Source organism: Notolabrus celidotus, chromosome 20 (assembly GCF_009762535.1).
Source record: "Notolabrus celidotus isolate fNotCel1 chromosome 20, fNotCel1.pri, whole genome shotgun sequence".
Taxonomy (NCBI): Eukaryota; Metazoa; Chordata; class Actinopteri; order Labriformes; family Labridae; genus Notolabrus; species Notolabrus celidotus.
Genome location: NC_048291.1, coordinates 6,491,500 through 6,508,840, shown reverse-complemented (window position 1 = coordinate 6,508,840; position 17,341 = coordinate 6,491,500). Strand labels below are relative to the sequence as shown.

At 40.9% G+C, this 17,341-nt stretch overlaps 1 protein-coding gene across 1 annotated transcript; it reads left to right on the top strand.

Annotated features, from left to right (window-relative positions):
* Window positions 1–740: 740 nt before the first annotated feature.
* Window positions 741–6,396, top strand: eve1 (even-skipped-like1). The gene is made up of 2 exons (XM_034711780.1): window positions 741–1,079; window positions 3,564–6,396. The coding sequence occupies exons 1-2, from the start codon at window positions 780–782 to the stop codon at window positions 4,047–4,049; spliced, it is 786 nt and encodes a 261-aa protein (XP_034567671.1). The 5' UTR covers window positions 741–779; the 3' UTR covers window positions 4,050–6,396.
* The last annotated feature ends 10,945 nt before the right edge of the window (window positions 6,397–17,341 follow it).

Below are 17,341 nucleotides of genomic sequence, written 5' to 3'. Positions count from 1 at the left end.
TGGTTACCTGCAAAATCGACCCCCCTTTGAGACCGGAGTGCAAACTGTTGACATTGGAAGTAGTTAATCTGGAACATTTGATAATGATGACAAATTTCAGAAACGACCAACCCTGTTAATTAATTAAATGCAGAAACCATAAAAGATGTATGAGCTCTGAACAAATAATGCTTTTCTGTTATTTCCTGGCAAAAAAAAAAAAGAATATTGTGAGGCATTTTGGAGTTTTGGATCATTAACGGGTGAATTGTTAAAAAATATTAAACACTTTTTTGAGGGGAGGAGTTTATGCAATAAGTATGCAAAACTTAATCAGAGCTTTTCACCAGAGTCTCTGAAAACAAATATCAGTAATGTGACATTAACGGAGACACCAGCTCGTAATGAAATAACAAGCAACATGCATTAAAAATCCGGAAATGGCATTACGTTTGTTGTTAGCTGTCTTCATTATTAAAGGACAAATCTGAAAGAATGTATAGGGTTTAACTTAAACTTTGCATTTATATGCATCTATAAGCACTGTGCCCTCCTAATTATTGATCTTTTACGAAGTTTGTTTTCTAACAGTCTGGATTTTTTTGAATCAATATTAAATCTTATTCCATATTTTGAGTCTTTATTTAGGTCTGCTCCAAAAGCCTGTCTGAGGCTGGGAAATTATACTGTTTGATTGATTAGTTGATACAACACTTGCGGTAGAATAACCCCCTGTTTGTCATTTAAACATTTCAGGGCATTGATCATATTGTGACTGACAGAACTTGTTTCAGGCCTTAATGCAAACTTTCCCCAGTGCCCTGTGTAAGTTCGTGCCCTCTGTTTTCCTCATTTCAGTTGCGGAGGGCAGACAGACACCGGTGGCAGCCGCAGCCATCGTGCACGCTCCGGACAGAGAGCGGCAGACAGAGCAGTGCACGCGCACCGCTCTACTCGACCACAGCCGGCGGCACCGGACCGCGTTCACGCGCGAGCAGCTGTCCCGGCTGGAGCAGGAGTACGGCAAGGAGAGCTACGTGTCCAGACCTCGGCGCTGCGAGCTGGCCACCGCGCTCAATCTACCAGAGACAACAATCAAGGTAGTGTGGTCAAACCTGCGGCTCCTGGTGTGAAAAGGGCCGTGAAGCTTTGTTCTGAGGGTCAGGGTCATCAATCAATCTGTTATGGGATCAGAACTTGTTCCCATAGAGGAAGGTGTATGTTATCACTATTCCAGTTATAGCAGGGAATGTTCTCACCATATTGGCCAACATTCCCTATAAGTTCTAATTATGTTTCAAGACAAGGCTCTGAGTGAAATATTCAAAATACATCTTAAGGATGTTCATCGATTTAAATATGGAAGAAGAACATTTTGTCTTTAACATGGTGTTTTGATACTATTCAATAGGTAACAGATTATTGAATGTTTTCTATAAAATGTTCCCATAATGTTACTTAATAACAACGAAGCAAAATCATCAAAGCAACATGTAAAAAATGTTTTCAGGATGTTTCTGACGCCTCAAATCACAAAATGTTTTATTTAAGAATACTCCGGTGATATTTAATTAGAACAAAGATAGAATGTTTTATCTTTAACATTCACAGTATGTTTTGATAACATTCTTTGGGTCACAGATTCTTGAATGTTTTTAAGAATACGTTATCTGAGAACAAATTGTAAACATGAAGAACACTTCCCGCTGAGAATGTTTCAAGAACATTAGGGCACTGTTGTCACTTCAAATTTTATGAATGTTTACCAAATATTTTATTAATGTTTTTAGAGAATGTTACTAAAGACCATTCTTTGAACGCAAAGCAAACTTCCTGCTGAAAACATTACAGCAACATTCTCTGTAACATTAACAGAATGTTTTTTAGAACAGAACATTGCTAGCTGGGATGTTTGGAAACTAAGAGTTACTCTAAAAATCCACCTTCACAAAGCAAATCTGTTCTGGGGACAATATAGATTTATTTTTTAAAATAAAAACCGTAACTTCTTTGTTAAAGAATAAAAAAATAGTACAGTGTTGGACCTCAGCAGTGTTGCCTCATCTGTCTTAATGGTTCCAGCTATTTACTTGCACACACCAACAAACCAGTGTAGCTTTAGATACAGGTGTAAAGTTTCACCTGTTAAATTGGGAGGCAATTAAACATCTAATCATTTTGCTTCAGTGTTGGTGTTTGCCACACACTGTGCTCCGGGTATTTCCCTTCTTTTTGGTCCAGTCTCAAGTCTGACAAATGCAAAAAAAACCCCACCTAAAACCAAGCAGGTCAAACAGGAAGTGAGAAATCAGAGACTGACACTCACCTAAATGTCAACACCTCTGACATTCCATCTCACTCCTCTGAACTCAGTCAGTGTGGTGGATTGAGTAGTGACAGCTTTAGCAGCATCTAACATTTGCCGCAGAGGCCCGCTGGCGCAGTGCAGCAGCTTTAATATGCAGTAAATGCGCCCACCTTTCTGCCAACTACAGCAGGCTCTTTTATGGCGGAGCAGGAATGTGAGGCGAGGCCTCGTAAACGCTGCCACCTGACGTTTTAGAAGCTCAGCCTTCCGGGAGATTCTATGAACTGGTAGAGTTTTGGCCTGGACAGGAAAACAAAAAGGTAGCACTGGGGACTAATCCACATGTAATCCAGCTGGTAGATTAACAACATTTTTTCAGTAGCTTGTTGGTAGTTCAGTTGTATTCATATTTGCACACTGAGTCAAATATCTCCCTCTGTTTGCTGCTCTGGTGTGGATACGGACTGAAACAGCTGAGTGTTTGGGGGCCATGAAAGACAGGAAGGGACAACCTAAATACAACATAAGGACTTGTGTAGGCTTATCTTTGTTGAGACTGTAGTGATGCAATCCGAACTTCTCAAGTCTCTCAAATAAACATCATCCAGGGATGTGATTCTTCTGGTTCCTTCTGATATTTCTGACCTGAAGCGGTGATTAAAATGAATCATGACACTTGTACAAACACTGGCTACCACCTCAAAATAATCTAATTCTGTAGAAAACATGATTTATAACTCAACAGCCAGATGTTTAGCTAAAATAATTTAGCATTAATCCCTCACTCCTCTCCAGTTCCACTTTCTAATCCAAATATGGTCACTTCTGGCTCCTGAAAAGCAACATGGCGACAGAAAAACAGCAGAACTTAGAGCTTCAAAAAGACAAAAAGCAAACTTAAGGGTGACGTGACTGCAGCTACGTCCACACTTAAGTTATCAACACAATAACTGACAATACATTTAGAAATCCTTCTGGCAAAAGACTTAATATATCAGCATCTTTAAAATAACCTTACACTCAAAATAAGTTTGAGAATAAATCTTTTTCAAGTTTTTAAAGTAGATCTCTATGAGGGTGAAAAGAACTGATATGGACTGCTGGTTGGATGTGAAAGTCTAAAGTTTTGTTCATTTGTGAATCATCCATGATACTTTTTGTATGCACCAAATCCAGTGTTCGAGTCTTCACTCTATGACCATACCTTCCTTTCCTTTTCCGGTTCCCTTGCTTCCTTCCTTCCTCCCTCTCTCTCTCTCTCTCTCTCTTTCTGCAGGTTTGGTTCCAGAACCGGAGGATGAAGGACAAACGTCAGAGACACTCCCTGCCCTGGCCTCACCACCTCGTCGACCCTCTAGGGGCGCTGTTGATGGGCCGTGCCTCACCTTCCTCCACACTGCCGTACCCCTTTCTCCCACCCCACCTCCCTCACCTCCCCCTCCACCATCACTACCCCCTGACTCTCTCATCACCCGCATCCACAGCTCACAGTCGCTACAGCGCCCCCATGAGGACCCTGGATGCGCTCCGCCTTTCACAGTACCACCACAGAGCAGCGGGGTTGCCTCCACCCACGGCAGCCCCCTACCCCTCCAGCAGCATCGTGCACCACCCTGCTTCATGTCCCTGTCCGCTCTGCCTGCACTGGGGATCAGAACAGCTGCTCAAAGCCAGAGGGGAGGCGCTGGGACTGAGCCAAGACCTCACTCCTAAGACCAGAACCCAGCCTGCCGGTCTGGAGCGGAGGGAAGAGATGGTGTAAAATCAAAAAGGAACTACGTCACTCTGATCTAAATCTGTGACACTCTTAGTCTACCAAGCTGCTGAGAAGAATCAGCAGTTCACTGTGACTTCATCACTTTGACCGACATGATGGAGCTGAACAGAATGACAGAACACTGAGAGGTGAAAACACAAAGAACAGACTGTCCACTACGTGCTCATTCTCAAGGTCCCGTTGACACAGGATTTTTGTGATGATAATCTACCACCAAAAACACCTGGCATGATTTGGACTTTTCTCGTTTTATAAATCTGGTTGTCGAGAGGAGCTGCAGCAGCTTCAAGAGGCCGTCTTTATTATGTCTGATATTAAAATGTGCAAGCAGCACTGGAGCACAAAGACACTGGCCTCTTCTATATTCTGAGTGCACAACAGAGCTGTAACAACCTTCTCCCGTCACTGCACCTTTGTGCTTTTACACTGAATCTGCAACAGTGTAATATTGGTGTCCAGTGTGTGAATTCCCCATGCAAGAGTCTTGCTGTGTGCACATACAGTGAGACATGTACAGACACACACAGAGCGCTGTTCCGCCCTGCCTCCTCTTTTATTTCACGCCCCTGCAACAACCCTGTTACTACCCTGATGTCGGCACAACGACGGGACAACTTATCCCACAACCTTTTTTTTTTTTAAGTCATATTTTTGGGGATTTTCGCCTTTATTGATAGGACAGCTGAAGAGAGACAGGAAATGTGGAGAGCAAAGGGGAAGACATGCAGCAAACAGACAGGGCCGGGAGTTGAACCAGCAACCGCTTCAAGGAGGACTATATAGCCTCTTTATATGTGGCGCTTCGACCACTAGGCCAGCGGTGACAAGACGTCACTGAGGCCGAAGTATCCCACCTCAGACTAGCAATTTAATGAGGCTTATTTTGCTCTCTAGCACAGTTTTGGGAGACATTAAACTCTCTGCGGTTGCTTTGAGAGTTAGATGGAGGTTTCTCTGTGTCTCTTTCGTGTAGGGTTTAGCAGAAGCAAAAACAACACCTCCATTCTTTGTGACTCAGAACTCTAAATACCAGACAAAAAATCAGAAAAACTGCAATTATTTTAGCAAATTCAGAAGGACTTGAACCCATCACTGTTCAGTAGCATGCAGAGAAAGTTTTCAAAGTAATTCCCAGCACACCAGACTGAACCAAGCATGTCTTTGTCTTTAATGTTCAGGACTACTTCTGGCAGATTGTTGGAACAGTCTGCAGTATCTGAGCTTAAACATTCAGTCTGCCTAATGTACAGATGTTGAGGGCTCAGACCTTAAAGGGGATTTTTTATAGAGGTGTGATAAAACTTAAGCATCTAGAGCATCAGTTGAAATATCTCATAGATGTCGAGTTTCTTCACTTCCTGCAGCCTGAAACATTTTGTCTTCTGTTTATTGTCTTCTCCTTTTTACGGTCTCGTCTGAACACTTCTTAAAAATCCTAAAGGACGAGCTTCACAGTAAGATCTGGCTGAAAAATTAAGTTCTTCATTCTACATACGTCATAAGTTTGTTGAAATTGAAGTTTTCTATCATCATAAGAACTGTTACTTTTTTTTCGACTGGAAACTTGAATTATAGATTCTTATTTTAAAAAAAAGTCTTTATTTAACTTTAATGTTTCCATTCTTTAAAACCCTAAAATCACAGCTGTATAGAAAATGATGATGATTTCAAAACTGTCTGCAAGAAAGTTGAACATTCACGTTGCCTTAAATATTAATGTCTTTGTCTGATTCTCTGTCTTATTAATGTTGCTTCCATTTCATACTGACATCTGTCACTCTGTTTGCTCGAGTGATGAGCTGTTGTAGTTTTTTCTGCACTTTAATGCAAACCAAACACTTTGTTCATGCTCCGATCGGTAACGCTTCCTGCTTGTTTTCTGAGATTCTTTCACCCTGTGCCTGAGTGGGGGGATGCAAATCAACAAACAGTACACAGCTACAACAGTAGTGCACAAGTTGGTTTGTAGTTTTGTGTTTGTTTAATTCGATTAAGATAAAAAACGATGACAATGATGAGAAAAAAGCACAAACAAACATTGTAAAGGGTCTTTAAATTGCACAAGGTGAACACTTTACATTTTATGGTTGATGGTTTTCTCTGCTGTAACACCAATGACTACTACTTTTATTTATTTGCTCCATTTTTAAGTTGAAGTTAGATTCTCTCTGACATGTTTTAGTAGAGAGGTGAGGGCACATGAAACTCCTGTTAAACCAGACATACTTCTAGTAGAATGGAGTCATAGCCTGATCATGTAAGATGCATGTTTTAGCATTGAGTGCTCAAAAAACATACAGAATGAATTCAAATAAAATCCTCTGGACTAAGACCTTAGGGTGTGCAAGAACATTTGTGTCTACTTGTGTTGTGTTTAGAAACTCTGGGACATGTGCTCTTTTTTGAGGTTTGTGCTATGTCACCACTTCTGCATATCCAGGCCTGCTCTGTTCTAGGTGGTCAGACCCCAGGTGGTTTAACTTTCTCTGCAGACTCTGGATTTCACTCACATGAAAGAAAAAGACTCATCTGTCATTTGACACTTCTGTTCAAATATCAGTGTATTCACTTAAAGGCACTGTAAGGAGTTTTTGAATAATGTTGAATCAGTCTCTTCTACTGATGCTTCCTCATGACTTACATGGTAAAATGAAATGACCAGCGACAGGACTAGTTAATTCTTTGTACTGAATTTTAGAGCCTGTGTTTGGGTCAGATTTTCTGCGAAAAAGCTAAGTTGATATTCAGTCTTCACCCTAAAGTGTCTGTGTTTAGTGCTCTGCTGGTGAAGTTTGGTAGCGAGAAGGAAGTAAGTAAACAGGAGGAGTCTTTTTTTCTTTCTTTACATCATTTTCTTTTGACATAATGTTTTGTACTCGTGGCTGATACTGGAGCAGGATTAGCAAAAAGATTTACTCTTTCTCTTGAAGTGTTGTTTTAAACAGAAACTACAACAAGGGCTTTGCTAGCTAAAAGACCAAAATAGCTATAAACAGGACGTAGCTACAAAGTTGTCTTGATCAAGAAAGGTAGTATCAAAAAGATCTGTAGAAAATGAACTCTTCAGCAAGAGCTAAGTCTTTACAGTGGACAATTGTGCTCATGGGAAATGCAATCCTCATCCCAGACTCGCTAATGAATTCCTCCAAAGGGGGCACCAGAATCAACACATGAAAACTCCACACAGTGCCTTTAACTTCTCATTGCAAACTCAGTGTCTGCAACCAAAGGAACCAAAACATGTGGTTAATTTAAGTTAAGGATGGTATTGATTTTGTAATGTTTAGGGTAAAATTAAAAGGTTCAATTCATGCACTAGACCACAGTGGTCTGATTATTTTCAGTCTAGCTCTGCACTAAATTTTAGTGTTTTAGAGGGTTTAGCTTCCTGTTGCTATAGGAGGCGCAAAGTAAAATATTTAACATAAAATTTTTTATCACAGATGTGTTTTTCCCTGAGCAATTTCAATACTTGCTGTTGTATTAGAAATATCATAGAAGCATCAGTTGACAGAGTATAGGACAAAATGTTCTTTATTGTTATGTTTATGTGACTTAAATGAATATTTTAGTGATAAAGTGCAACCCGGTGTTAAGCAAAGATGCTATAAATTCTCCCGATATTATTTCTGACTCCCCACATCAGCAGTTTGTGTTACAGTTATTAAGATAAACCAAAAACTAAAACCAGCTTTTATTCTCTCCTGATGATTCATGAACCTCCCTGTTGATTCAGTACTCACAGATTAAAAATCATTGTTTATCTAATGCACGTTTTAACGTTTATTCAGTGTTGCTCTCAGCAGAAAAAAAACGTTTTCTTTCTGTTTCCAATTTTCTTAAATGCATGATGACTTATTGTAATTTACAGTAAATGTTAAAATGCTATTCAATCTGAGTCCAGCCACAGACAGAGAGAGAAACGTTTCTTTAAATGTGACTTTTATAATAAATCTGTCATGTTCACGCAATGGAATAAAACATCCATTCATATTAGTGCGATACACTGATTAACTGTTCTCTGTGGTCTGATGGAGTTTTACAACCAAAACACAAATCCTCCACTCAAGCAATAAACTGATTAAAAAATTACACTGCTGTGTGTGTTTGTGTGTGTGTAGAATAGAAAACAGACAATCAAAGAGGAAAGAGACAGAAGAATTGGGTGTAAGGCCTAACTAAATACAGATATTCATCTTCTTTAAATCTGGTGGGTGTATTATTGAAATCATGTATGTATGAGTGTTTAAATACACATGTTGTTGTTTTGTCGAACAGTGCTCACGGATCGTAGCAGCGCTCGTCTTGTAAATGATGCAGAGGCTGTAAAAGGTTTTGGACAGAAAAGTCGATCAGGCCGTTGGCTGCTGATTCCCATAAAATCCTTGGGACATGAGTGCATACTGCATCGCGAAGAAGCCAACAACCACCCTGACTCCCACGCAAGGGCTGCTGTAAATAAATCAACTTAAAACAAACACTGAACAAGCTAACAAGCCAGGTATAGCACAGACACAGATACCTGCTAATTAATGCTCTCTTAAAATAATGTTAGAATTTGAAAGAGTGTAAAAACTGGATATTGGACTTCTTGAACGGCCTGTTGGCTCAATAAAGAGCACAGCGAGACAGATTATTTGTCTTACATTTACATAAAAACATCTCCAAAATTCTCCAACACCACAAACACGGCCCAGAGGTGAAGTTCAGTGACTGAGCTCCCGCCTGTCACTCAGAGGCCACGCCCCTATTATCCATAACTTTTCACATTCAGATAATTTAAACACGGAAGTGAATGTAGCCTAATGGTTGAATCGCACGCCCATGTAGCGGGTGGTCTGTGCTCAATTCCGGCCTGTAGTCACCCGCCATTCCCGCCATTCCCCCACTCTCTTCCTAGTTTCCTGCTCTATCCACTTTCCTCTCCTCTCTGAATAAAAGGTGTAAAATCCAAAATACAACTTAACTTAAAAACAAAAACAATTTAAACAGTTGAGTTATTAAAGCTCACACTGTTTGTAGTTTAATGTTTATTTCTGTTCTAGAGTTGGACATTGTAACCTGTGTCTTTGGGGGACACCCTCACTTTTGGAGACAGCCTCTAGTGGACACTGGTGAACTGCAGTTTTTGTCACTCCAGTGTTGAATTCATCCCTCAGCTTTAGAGGTTGCTTGCTTGCCTTTTTTTTTTTTCTCCATCTGATCCATTTATTTAATTTCCATTGGTCCCATCACGCCATCTGGACTGACATGTTTGTATAACGCGTCACTCCGGCCTATAAAAACATGGCCGATGGGTGGAACAGAGCTCCAACCTTCCTACATCTGTCCGTGTTTGTTGGTCAGCACTTTTTCGTGTGACCGGTTTGGATCAGTGACTTGCAAATCTTTTTTTTGGTTACTGGTCACTTGTTAAAACTGGTCTGACTTAACAACAGCCTCATTAAACTGAAAAGAGAAATTATTTGCTCTGCTAATTTATGCAACACTAAATAGCAGTCATGCCCGAGCAAGCACAAGGTGAAATATGACATGACTGATTGTTTGTAGCACAAAGATGAAATGATAGACCCTCATGGCTCCTCTTGTTGTCTGATAGAGAGCTGAGCTGTGTTTAGTCAGTTTAACAGGTGTTTTATATTTTCTCTTTTATGCTAATGCATTGTTGTTCGAAAATAAAACACTGAGCCAAGTAATTTGACCCTCTCTGCAACATTAAAGTGCATGTTTATGATATAATTTGATATTTTGGAAGCTATAATGAATCTCTCTCTTAATAAGAGATCTGTTTTTCATGAAGACTGCCTGCAACAACTTCCAAAAAGAGACTGAAAAGGCATGGTACCATGGAAATTATGCTCTAAATTCACTAACATGTATCACTTCTACTAAAGTTCACGAGGCAGACATGGCAAGTTTCGTATAAACCTCAAACCTGTCTTGTCTCGTGACTTGCTGGAGCTGAGGACCTCCAGTAGAGCCACCAGACAGCAAATTATGTCACATTAAAGCCCCTCATTCAATTCTTACCTCTCTACATCCCACCTGAGCCCGTTCAGACAGCCCAGTCTGCCTCCCCCCTGTACTTATACCCTCACATGATTAAACCACATTATTATCTGAGCGGTATCCTCCGCGTGTCCCGCCGTGAAGCTGCATTCAGACACACTCACCTGTAATTAACCCTTCTGTTTGTTGTCCTACATTATTACACTCAGCCTGCACAGAGCTGCTCCGGGTTTCAGCCTGCAGAGTGGTGGCTGGCACGGTAAACACCTGTCCAGGTGAGTTTGAAATCAGTGCAGAGTGTCTGAGGTTTAAAGGCACACCTGCTGCTCTGAGACGTGAGGGGAGCTTCACTTAGCTTCACACAGACACTGCTTTTTGTCACACTGTGAGTCAAATGAAAAGTCTGTACACTTACTGCAGTAGAGAAGCTGTAACAAAACTACTTTTACCTGGTTCATTTTTTATAATGTATTTGTATGTTATTGAGCAATGTGTGTATTTCGCCACCTCTATTCACACTGTGACACTTATTTTTGCCTCATTGTCTGAATTCACAGCAGCATCAGAGCACCAGCTGAGTCTGGATTTAATTCTACTAAAGGAAATATCATTTACCCCTCTCTGAGGAGATCATGTGCTTCAGTTACAGCCGTGCTTTGATTCTGTAAAGCTCTTATTGATTTGTCAATGAAGCCTAACTGTTGACTTGTTAAAGTCCTCACAATGAACACACACTTTTTATTATTCATATATTATTTGTTCATACTCCAACTTTGGCTGCCATAAAACTTTAAGGTCCATCTTTGAAAAGTGTATCAGTGTTCTCGCTCTGATTTTGCTGGCTTAGTCGTTAGGACTATAAAATATTGAAAAGGCCGTCAATCCATTCTTCATAGAGGAGGACAACAGAAACACATTTATATGTTGCTTTTAGAGCATAGTGGAAGGAACTCGTTATTATAGCTGCTGCTTTGTTTTTGTGGATATTATTTCAGTTGCAGGTGTGAAACAAAAGAAACAATCTCAAAGTGTCTTATTACATCACTTCATTAATCCTCCTACTGAAAGAAAATAAACTTTGCAATATAAAATACAGGAGTTTACAGCAGCATAAGCATCCCAACGTACATGTAGTGACAATGCTAACATGCTGATTATTTAAATTCTACTTATTGTCTTGAATTAGTGTGTTTGCATGCTTACAGAACTTTGCAGTAACTGTCAGACTAAGGGAAATATCAATAGTTTAGCATGCAAAAAAATATTAGTATATTCAAAACTAAGGCAGCAACTGAGTGCCCAAAACTGCAGTTCCTCCGGTGTCCACTTGAGGCTTGTTCCAAAAGTGAGTTAACCCCAAGCAGCAACCTCCGATCTCAAACTATGAAACCCATGCAGAAGTGTTATAAACTGTAATTCATCAAGAATTCGCTTAAGGCTGGCTGCAGAAACACCAGAAACCACATACACACCATAGACTGTAAAAAATATGGACGTAGTATCCGTGACGTCACCCATCTGTTTCTGAACGCTGTTTTGAAGCCAATCGGCGGCGGCAGCCATATTGCTTCTGTCGAGTCAGTGTGACGTAAAGAGGCGGGCTTTGAGCCTCCTAGCCAACAGCTGCAGTGTTCCTGCAGGCAGCTGTGCCTCTGATTGGAGGACTAGTAATCTCAATATCTTTGAAATTGCCAAATTAGAAAAAAATTCACCCCCTTCACAGTGAGAGGACATCGAGAAATTAGCTATTCAGACTACACTCATCTTTTGTACCAGGCTGTAAACATGTTTATTAATGCTGCAAAGATCGACTTTTTCCCATTCATGTGTATGTGACTTCCGGTACTTCCGGAGCCAGCCTCAAGCGGATCCTCGATGAACTGCAGCTTTTAACACTTCCGCATTGACTCATATTTTTAGACCGGAGGTTGCCGCTTGATACACACCAATTCAAAAAAGACGATCTTTGCAGCAGAAATGTTTATAGCCTGGTTAAAAAAAAACACTTCAGTCTACGTCTAATTTCTGTATCGGCACACATTGTACGGGGGGTGAATTTTTTTTTAACGTGACGGTTCAGAAGATATTATGATTACGAGTTTTTGCCCAAATAAGGAGGTCACTGACTTGGTTGACAGGCGGGAACCCATAGCTGTTGGCTAGGAGGCTCAAACCCCGCGTCACACTCTTTTGGATGAGTTGGACGACAATTGGCTTCAAAACAGCGCTCAGGAACAGATGGGTGACGTCACGGATACTATGTCCATTATTTATACAGTCTATGGTTAATCCCCACAGAGCTGCATGTAATAATGTCATCACAGCAGAAATAAAGACAAAACATGCTCAAGCTCATTTCTCTATTATGGCAACAGTGCGTCTGTTCTACTCAGGGTCTAAACAAGAATTTAGTCATGACGTCTTCTGCGTACCTGTGACTGACATTAAGGGAATAACAGGATATAGATTTACATCTGCAGTCAAACAATCACATCAGTTTCACACAACGCAGAGAAGCTGCACTCTGAGGTCCCTTCAATTCAGCATCTCAGAGAACTTTTGGTAGATATTAACCCCAAACAGAAACTGGATTAGAAAAGAACCCAATGTGAAGTGCCAAACACAGCAGTACCTCATGTGTTCACTAGAGGCAGGCCCCAAACGTGAGTCACTCCTCATAGAGCCCCATGTTAAAATGTTCAACTTTACTTAACTTTTGGTTAACAGGAACAGCAATAATGTTGCTGGGTCAACTTGACCCGGGGCATATTTAATTATCCAAAAGTGTCACAACCCCCCCCAAAAATCCCAATTAACATCTTTTAAATGTCATTATTAACTCCATTACTAACTATTTAAATCAATATTTGACTGCCAGGTCAAATTGACCCCCAAACACTATGTATGTAATATAAACTTGCAGGGGGGTTGCAAATATGTGAAATTAACAATTTTTTAAATAAGTTGATTACGCTAATTAAGCCAAGCAGAAGTTTCATACCGAAAAAATACTTTTGACAAATTTTTTTATGGGCTTTTTGAACTTTGAAATGGGTCAATCTGACCCAGAACATAACAGGAGTGTTAAGTGGCTTAAAGTTATGCTTAATTGGATCGTGGCCTCTGAGTGACAGGCGGGAGCTGTTAGCTGTCTGCTAGGTGTCACCACAGCTAATTCAGTCCCCTCATTTAACCTCTGGGCCGTGTTTGTGGTGTTGGAGGCTTTTGGAGATTTGTTCCTGTAAATATCAGACACATAATCTGTCTTGCTGTGCGCTTTATGCTATCAACGGAGTAAGAACTATGCCATTTATTGTTAGCACTTATTAGCATGTATACTTCTTCAGAAAACCAAGCCATCCATCATTTTCCTTTCGGTGGTTAAAAAAAGGGGTTGAGTTAGAGTTGCTGGCTTGTGTTTGACATGCTTTATGGAGCCTGTAATGCATGGTCAACACTCAATTACACACCAAATCTGACTGTTTAACTATGACCAGCAGGGATGAGTGGAAAACTGTGGTTGAGTTCACGAGAGAGAAAAGGTAAGAGAGAGGGAAAAAGTGACTCACTGTTTGGTTTGGTTTTGCTGTTGACATTCACAAACTCCTGGTTCTGGTTATAATATTATGAAACAGGAATGTCAGTGAAGTCTAACACAGTTGTGGAGATTTTAAACACAAGTGCTGAACAACAGTAAAGCATGTAAAGTGTCTTTTCCAGCATTTGTGTGATGGATGTTCACTCAGTTTCAAGCAGTAAGGGGACTGACTGTAAAGTAAGCTCTTCCTCCTCCTGGTGACAAACCCATCCTTTCACAGACACTCATTTTACTCTGCAGAGCACTATCATCATGTACTGCCACCTGTGGTTAACTAGTCTGTACTGCATCATATTAACAGTACATGCAATGAGAAGGTGAACCAGAAATTTTGTAGCAGGTACAGGTGATGTTTGAAACATCCATCCCCCAGAGTCTGACTTTAAATTTGCAGTGTGAAAATGTGCTCTGTGCTCTGAGCTCATTTATATGGGGAGCAGAGCCTTCAGCCGCTCTGCTCCCCAGCTCTGGAACTCTCTCCCACCTGACCTCCGTAATACTGACTCACTCCCACATTTTAAATCCAAACTCAAAACCCATCTGTTTAAACTGGCTTACTCCATCTGACCACAACTCCTCTGTCCATTCACTTAAAACTTTTTAAATTGTGTTTTATTTACTGTTTGTTATTTAAACTCTGTTTGTTATTTAAACTCTGTTTGTTTTTAATGTTGTAAGGTGACCTTGAGTGCCAAGAAAGGCGCCTATAAATAAAATGCATTATTATTATTATTATTATTATTATTATTATATGCTCCTTTAGCATTTAACTTCTCCCAGTGCTTCCAACTTCAATTTCATTCATTGTTTTTTCAATAACCAACACCAAATCGCCCAATGAGCAGAGGCTGTTGTCCTAGGCGCAGGTTCAACTCCCGGCCTCTACCATTTGCTGCATGTCCTCTCCTACTCTGTACTCCCCACATTTCCTGTTTCTCTCTCAAGCTGTCCTACCTAACCAAAGGCACACAAAATAAAAATGTCCCCAAAAATAAAAAATAGATAGGAAAATATTTGCATCCAAAGCCATATGACATATGACAAATCAGTAAAAAAGACTGTATTTTTATGTTGCGCTTTCTGTTGTCTTCTGACCACTCAAAGCCCTTTTTTAACATTACATGCCATCTTACACACTGATGGCAGAGGCTGCTATGCAAAGCACACATCCATATTAATTAATCCCATTCCCACATCAGTTCAGGGTAAAGTGTCCTCCCCAAGGACACTTCGGTATGTGGACAGCAGGACCTGCGCTCGAACCCCTTAACCTTCCGATTGGTAGACAACCGTCTCTACCGCTGAGCCACATTAGTGTAATAATATGTTCCTGTTGGTCTGGAATGCAGCAGTGTTTTGATGCTAATTACTGTGGCAGTGAAGGTCACATCATGAAGCAGAACATAATCTTTATTGGGGGGATCAGTGAGGCTGATGATGGAGAAGAATGAAAACCACAAACCCACATGAAGGACTGTAAATCCACACACACACACACACACACACACACACACACACACACACACACACACACACACACACACACACACACTAATCTGTTAGTTAACTCACACATATTTATTTAAACTGACAAAGCTGTTGCAGTGATGAGTCAACTGCAAAATGAAAAGATTAGATGCACTAAAAAATAAGGGGAAAGGGAAATCCAGTAGTGTAGTGTAATACTACAGGGTGCTACAGCAGTTTGGCAGCCATGTTTGCTCCTTTCATTTAAAGTTTTTTTAAAACTTGTGGCAGAAAATTTAAAAATAAATGTCTCAAAATCTTCTCAACTGAATGCAAAATACTGTGGACTACCTGATGAATACATTTGACTTGCATCTGTTCTCAAAAATCCCTACTCACATACAAAACAGCATTAGTGCATGCACCTGTGATTTCATTAGTTACATCTGATGCAGGTGACTGGTTAAGTCTGTTTCTCTGTAGGTGTGACAAAGAGTCTGAGCTATGCATGAATGCTTTTAGACTTAAATTTTTCTTTAGACCCCATCTACAATTAAACTAATGCATGACCCCCCCATCTCCCGAAACACACACACACACACACACACACACACACACACACACACACACACACACACACACACACACACCAACCCTCTGAGGCGGCTTCCTCATAAACTTGGCCAGAGAGAACTCAATACCAAACCAGGCAGCCTATTTCATTCACATGGAGCTTATTGGTTCTGTCTATATGAGTGTGTGTGTGTGTGTGTGTGTGTGTGTGTGTGTGTGTTCTGTTCTTCCCTACACTGTGGTAGGGTAGTAAAAGAAGGTGTGCACCACACAAAGCAGTCGAGAGATTGCTTGTAAAACTCCCTCACAGCCACCGCACACACACATACATACAGAAGCACTGTAATAAACACAAAAACACACACTCATGTACACACACACATCACTGGCAGTGCTCATGCATTTCTATTAAGCACCAATGCCCACCCAAAAAGACAATTTAATCTGAGAAAGCAGTGCCAAAAACTACAGTTCCTGAAGTGTCCACTGGAGGCTAGCTCCAACAGTGAGTCGAGCCTCAAATGGTCCCATGTTTCAGTGTCCAACTTTATCGCACAAACAAGTTGTGTGTTCATGAAAACTTTACTGTCAAAAGTGGTCACTTATGGCGGCAAAAACCAACATGGTTTGGGATCAAAATGACGAACTACAGGCTCCAGAGAGGAAAGCAGGCAAACCAATGGGTGACATCACGGGGTGCTGGCATCCTTATTCATTCAGTCTATGAAAAAAAAACACACCTCTTACCCATTGCATGCTGGGATACGCTCCAGATCTCTGTCATCATAAAGAAGAGAAGCAGTTTAGATAAATTGATGGATGGATGTGAGGGAGGGAGGAATAATATCCAGCCGTGTTTCCATTATGCTTTCAAACACATACAAACACTAACACACACACACACACACACACACACACCTCTATCATCATTAATTGCAGTGTGAATGCAGCTATCCATCTTCCTGAGCCAAGACCAGACCTGCATAGTGAAGATGCAAAAGTGTGTGTGTGTATTGAGTGTGTGTGTGTGTGTGTGTGTGTGTGTGTGTGTGTGTGTGTGTGTGTGGGTGTGTGTGTGTGTGTGTGGGTGTGTGTGTGTGTTTACCAGGCTCATCTGTCTATTGATCCCACCGAGGTTGGTCATTATTACTCGGCTATTGTGGAGTGGAATGCTGAGGAGATGTGTGTGTGTGTGTGTGTGTGTGTGTGTGTGTGTGTGTGTGTGTGTGTGTGTGTGTGTGTGTGTGTGTGTGCGTGTGTTTTTAAATGCACATGAAGCTGTGTGTGTACATGTCTGCTTCCCCTCTGCCTGACTATAAATCCTGAGGCCACATTGGCACTCAGCACTAATGAAGATGGCAGTCTCTCGCAGTGTGTGTGTTCTCGTGTGTGTGTGATGCGCGGATATGTCTGGATGCCAAAGGGAGAGTCTGATGCGTCTGCCTCAGAGAAACAGAAAATGTGCAGAAGTTTCTTTGTTTTCAGGATTTGTTTTTCTGCAGTGACACACCTCCATCAGAATTCCATTCATGTTTCTGCACAGTGTGTACTGACAGTTCGCTGGTGTAGTACATGTTACATCTTCTCTCCAGAGAGTCCTGTGGTTGAAGGGTAGCAGTGTTTAGGTCGT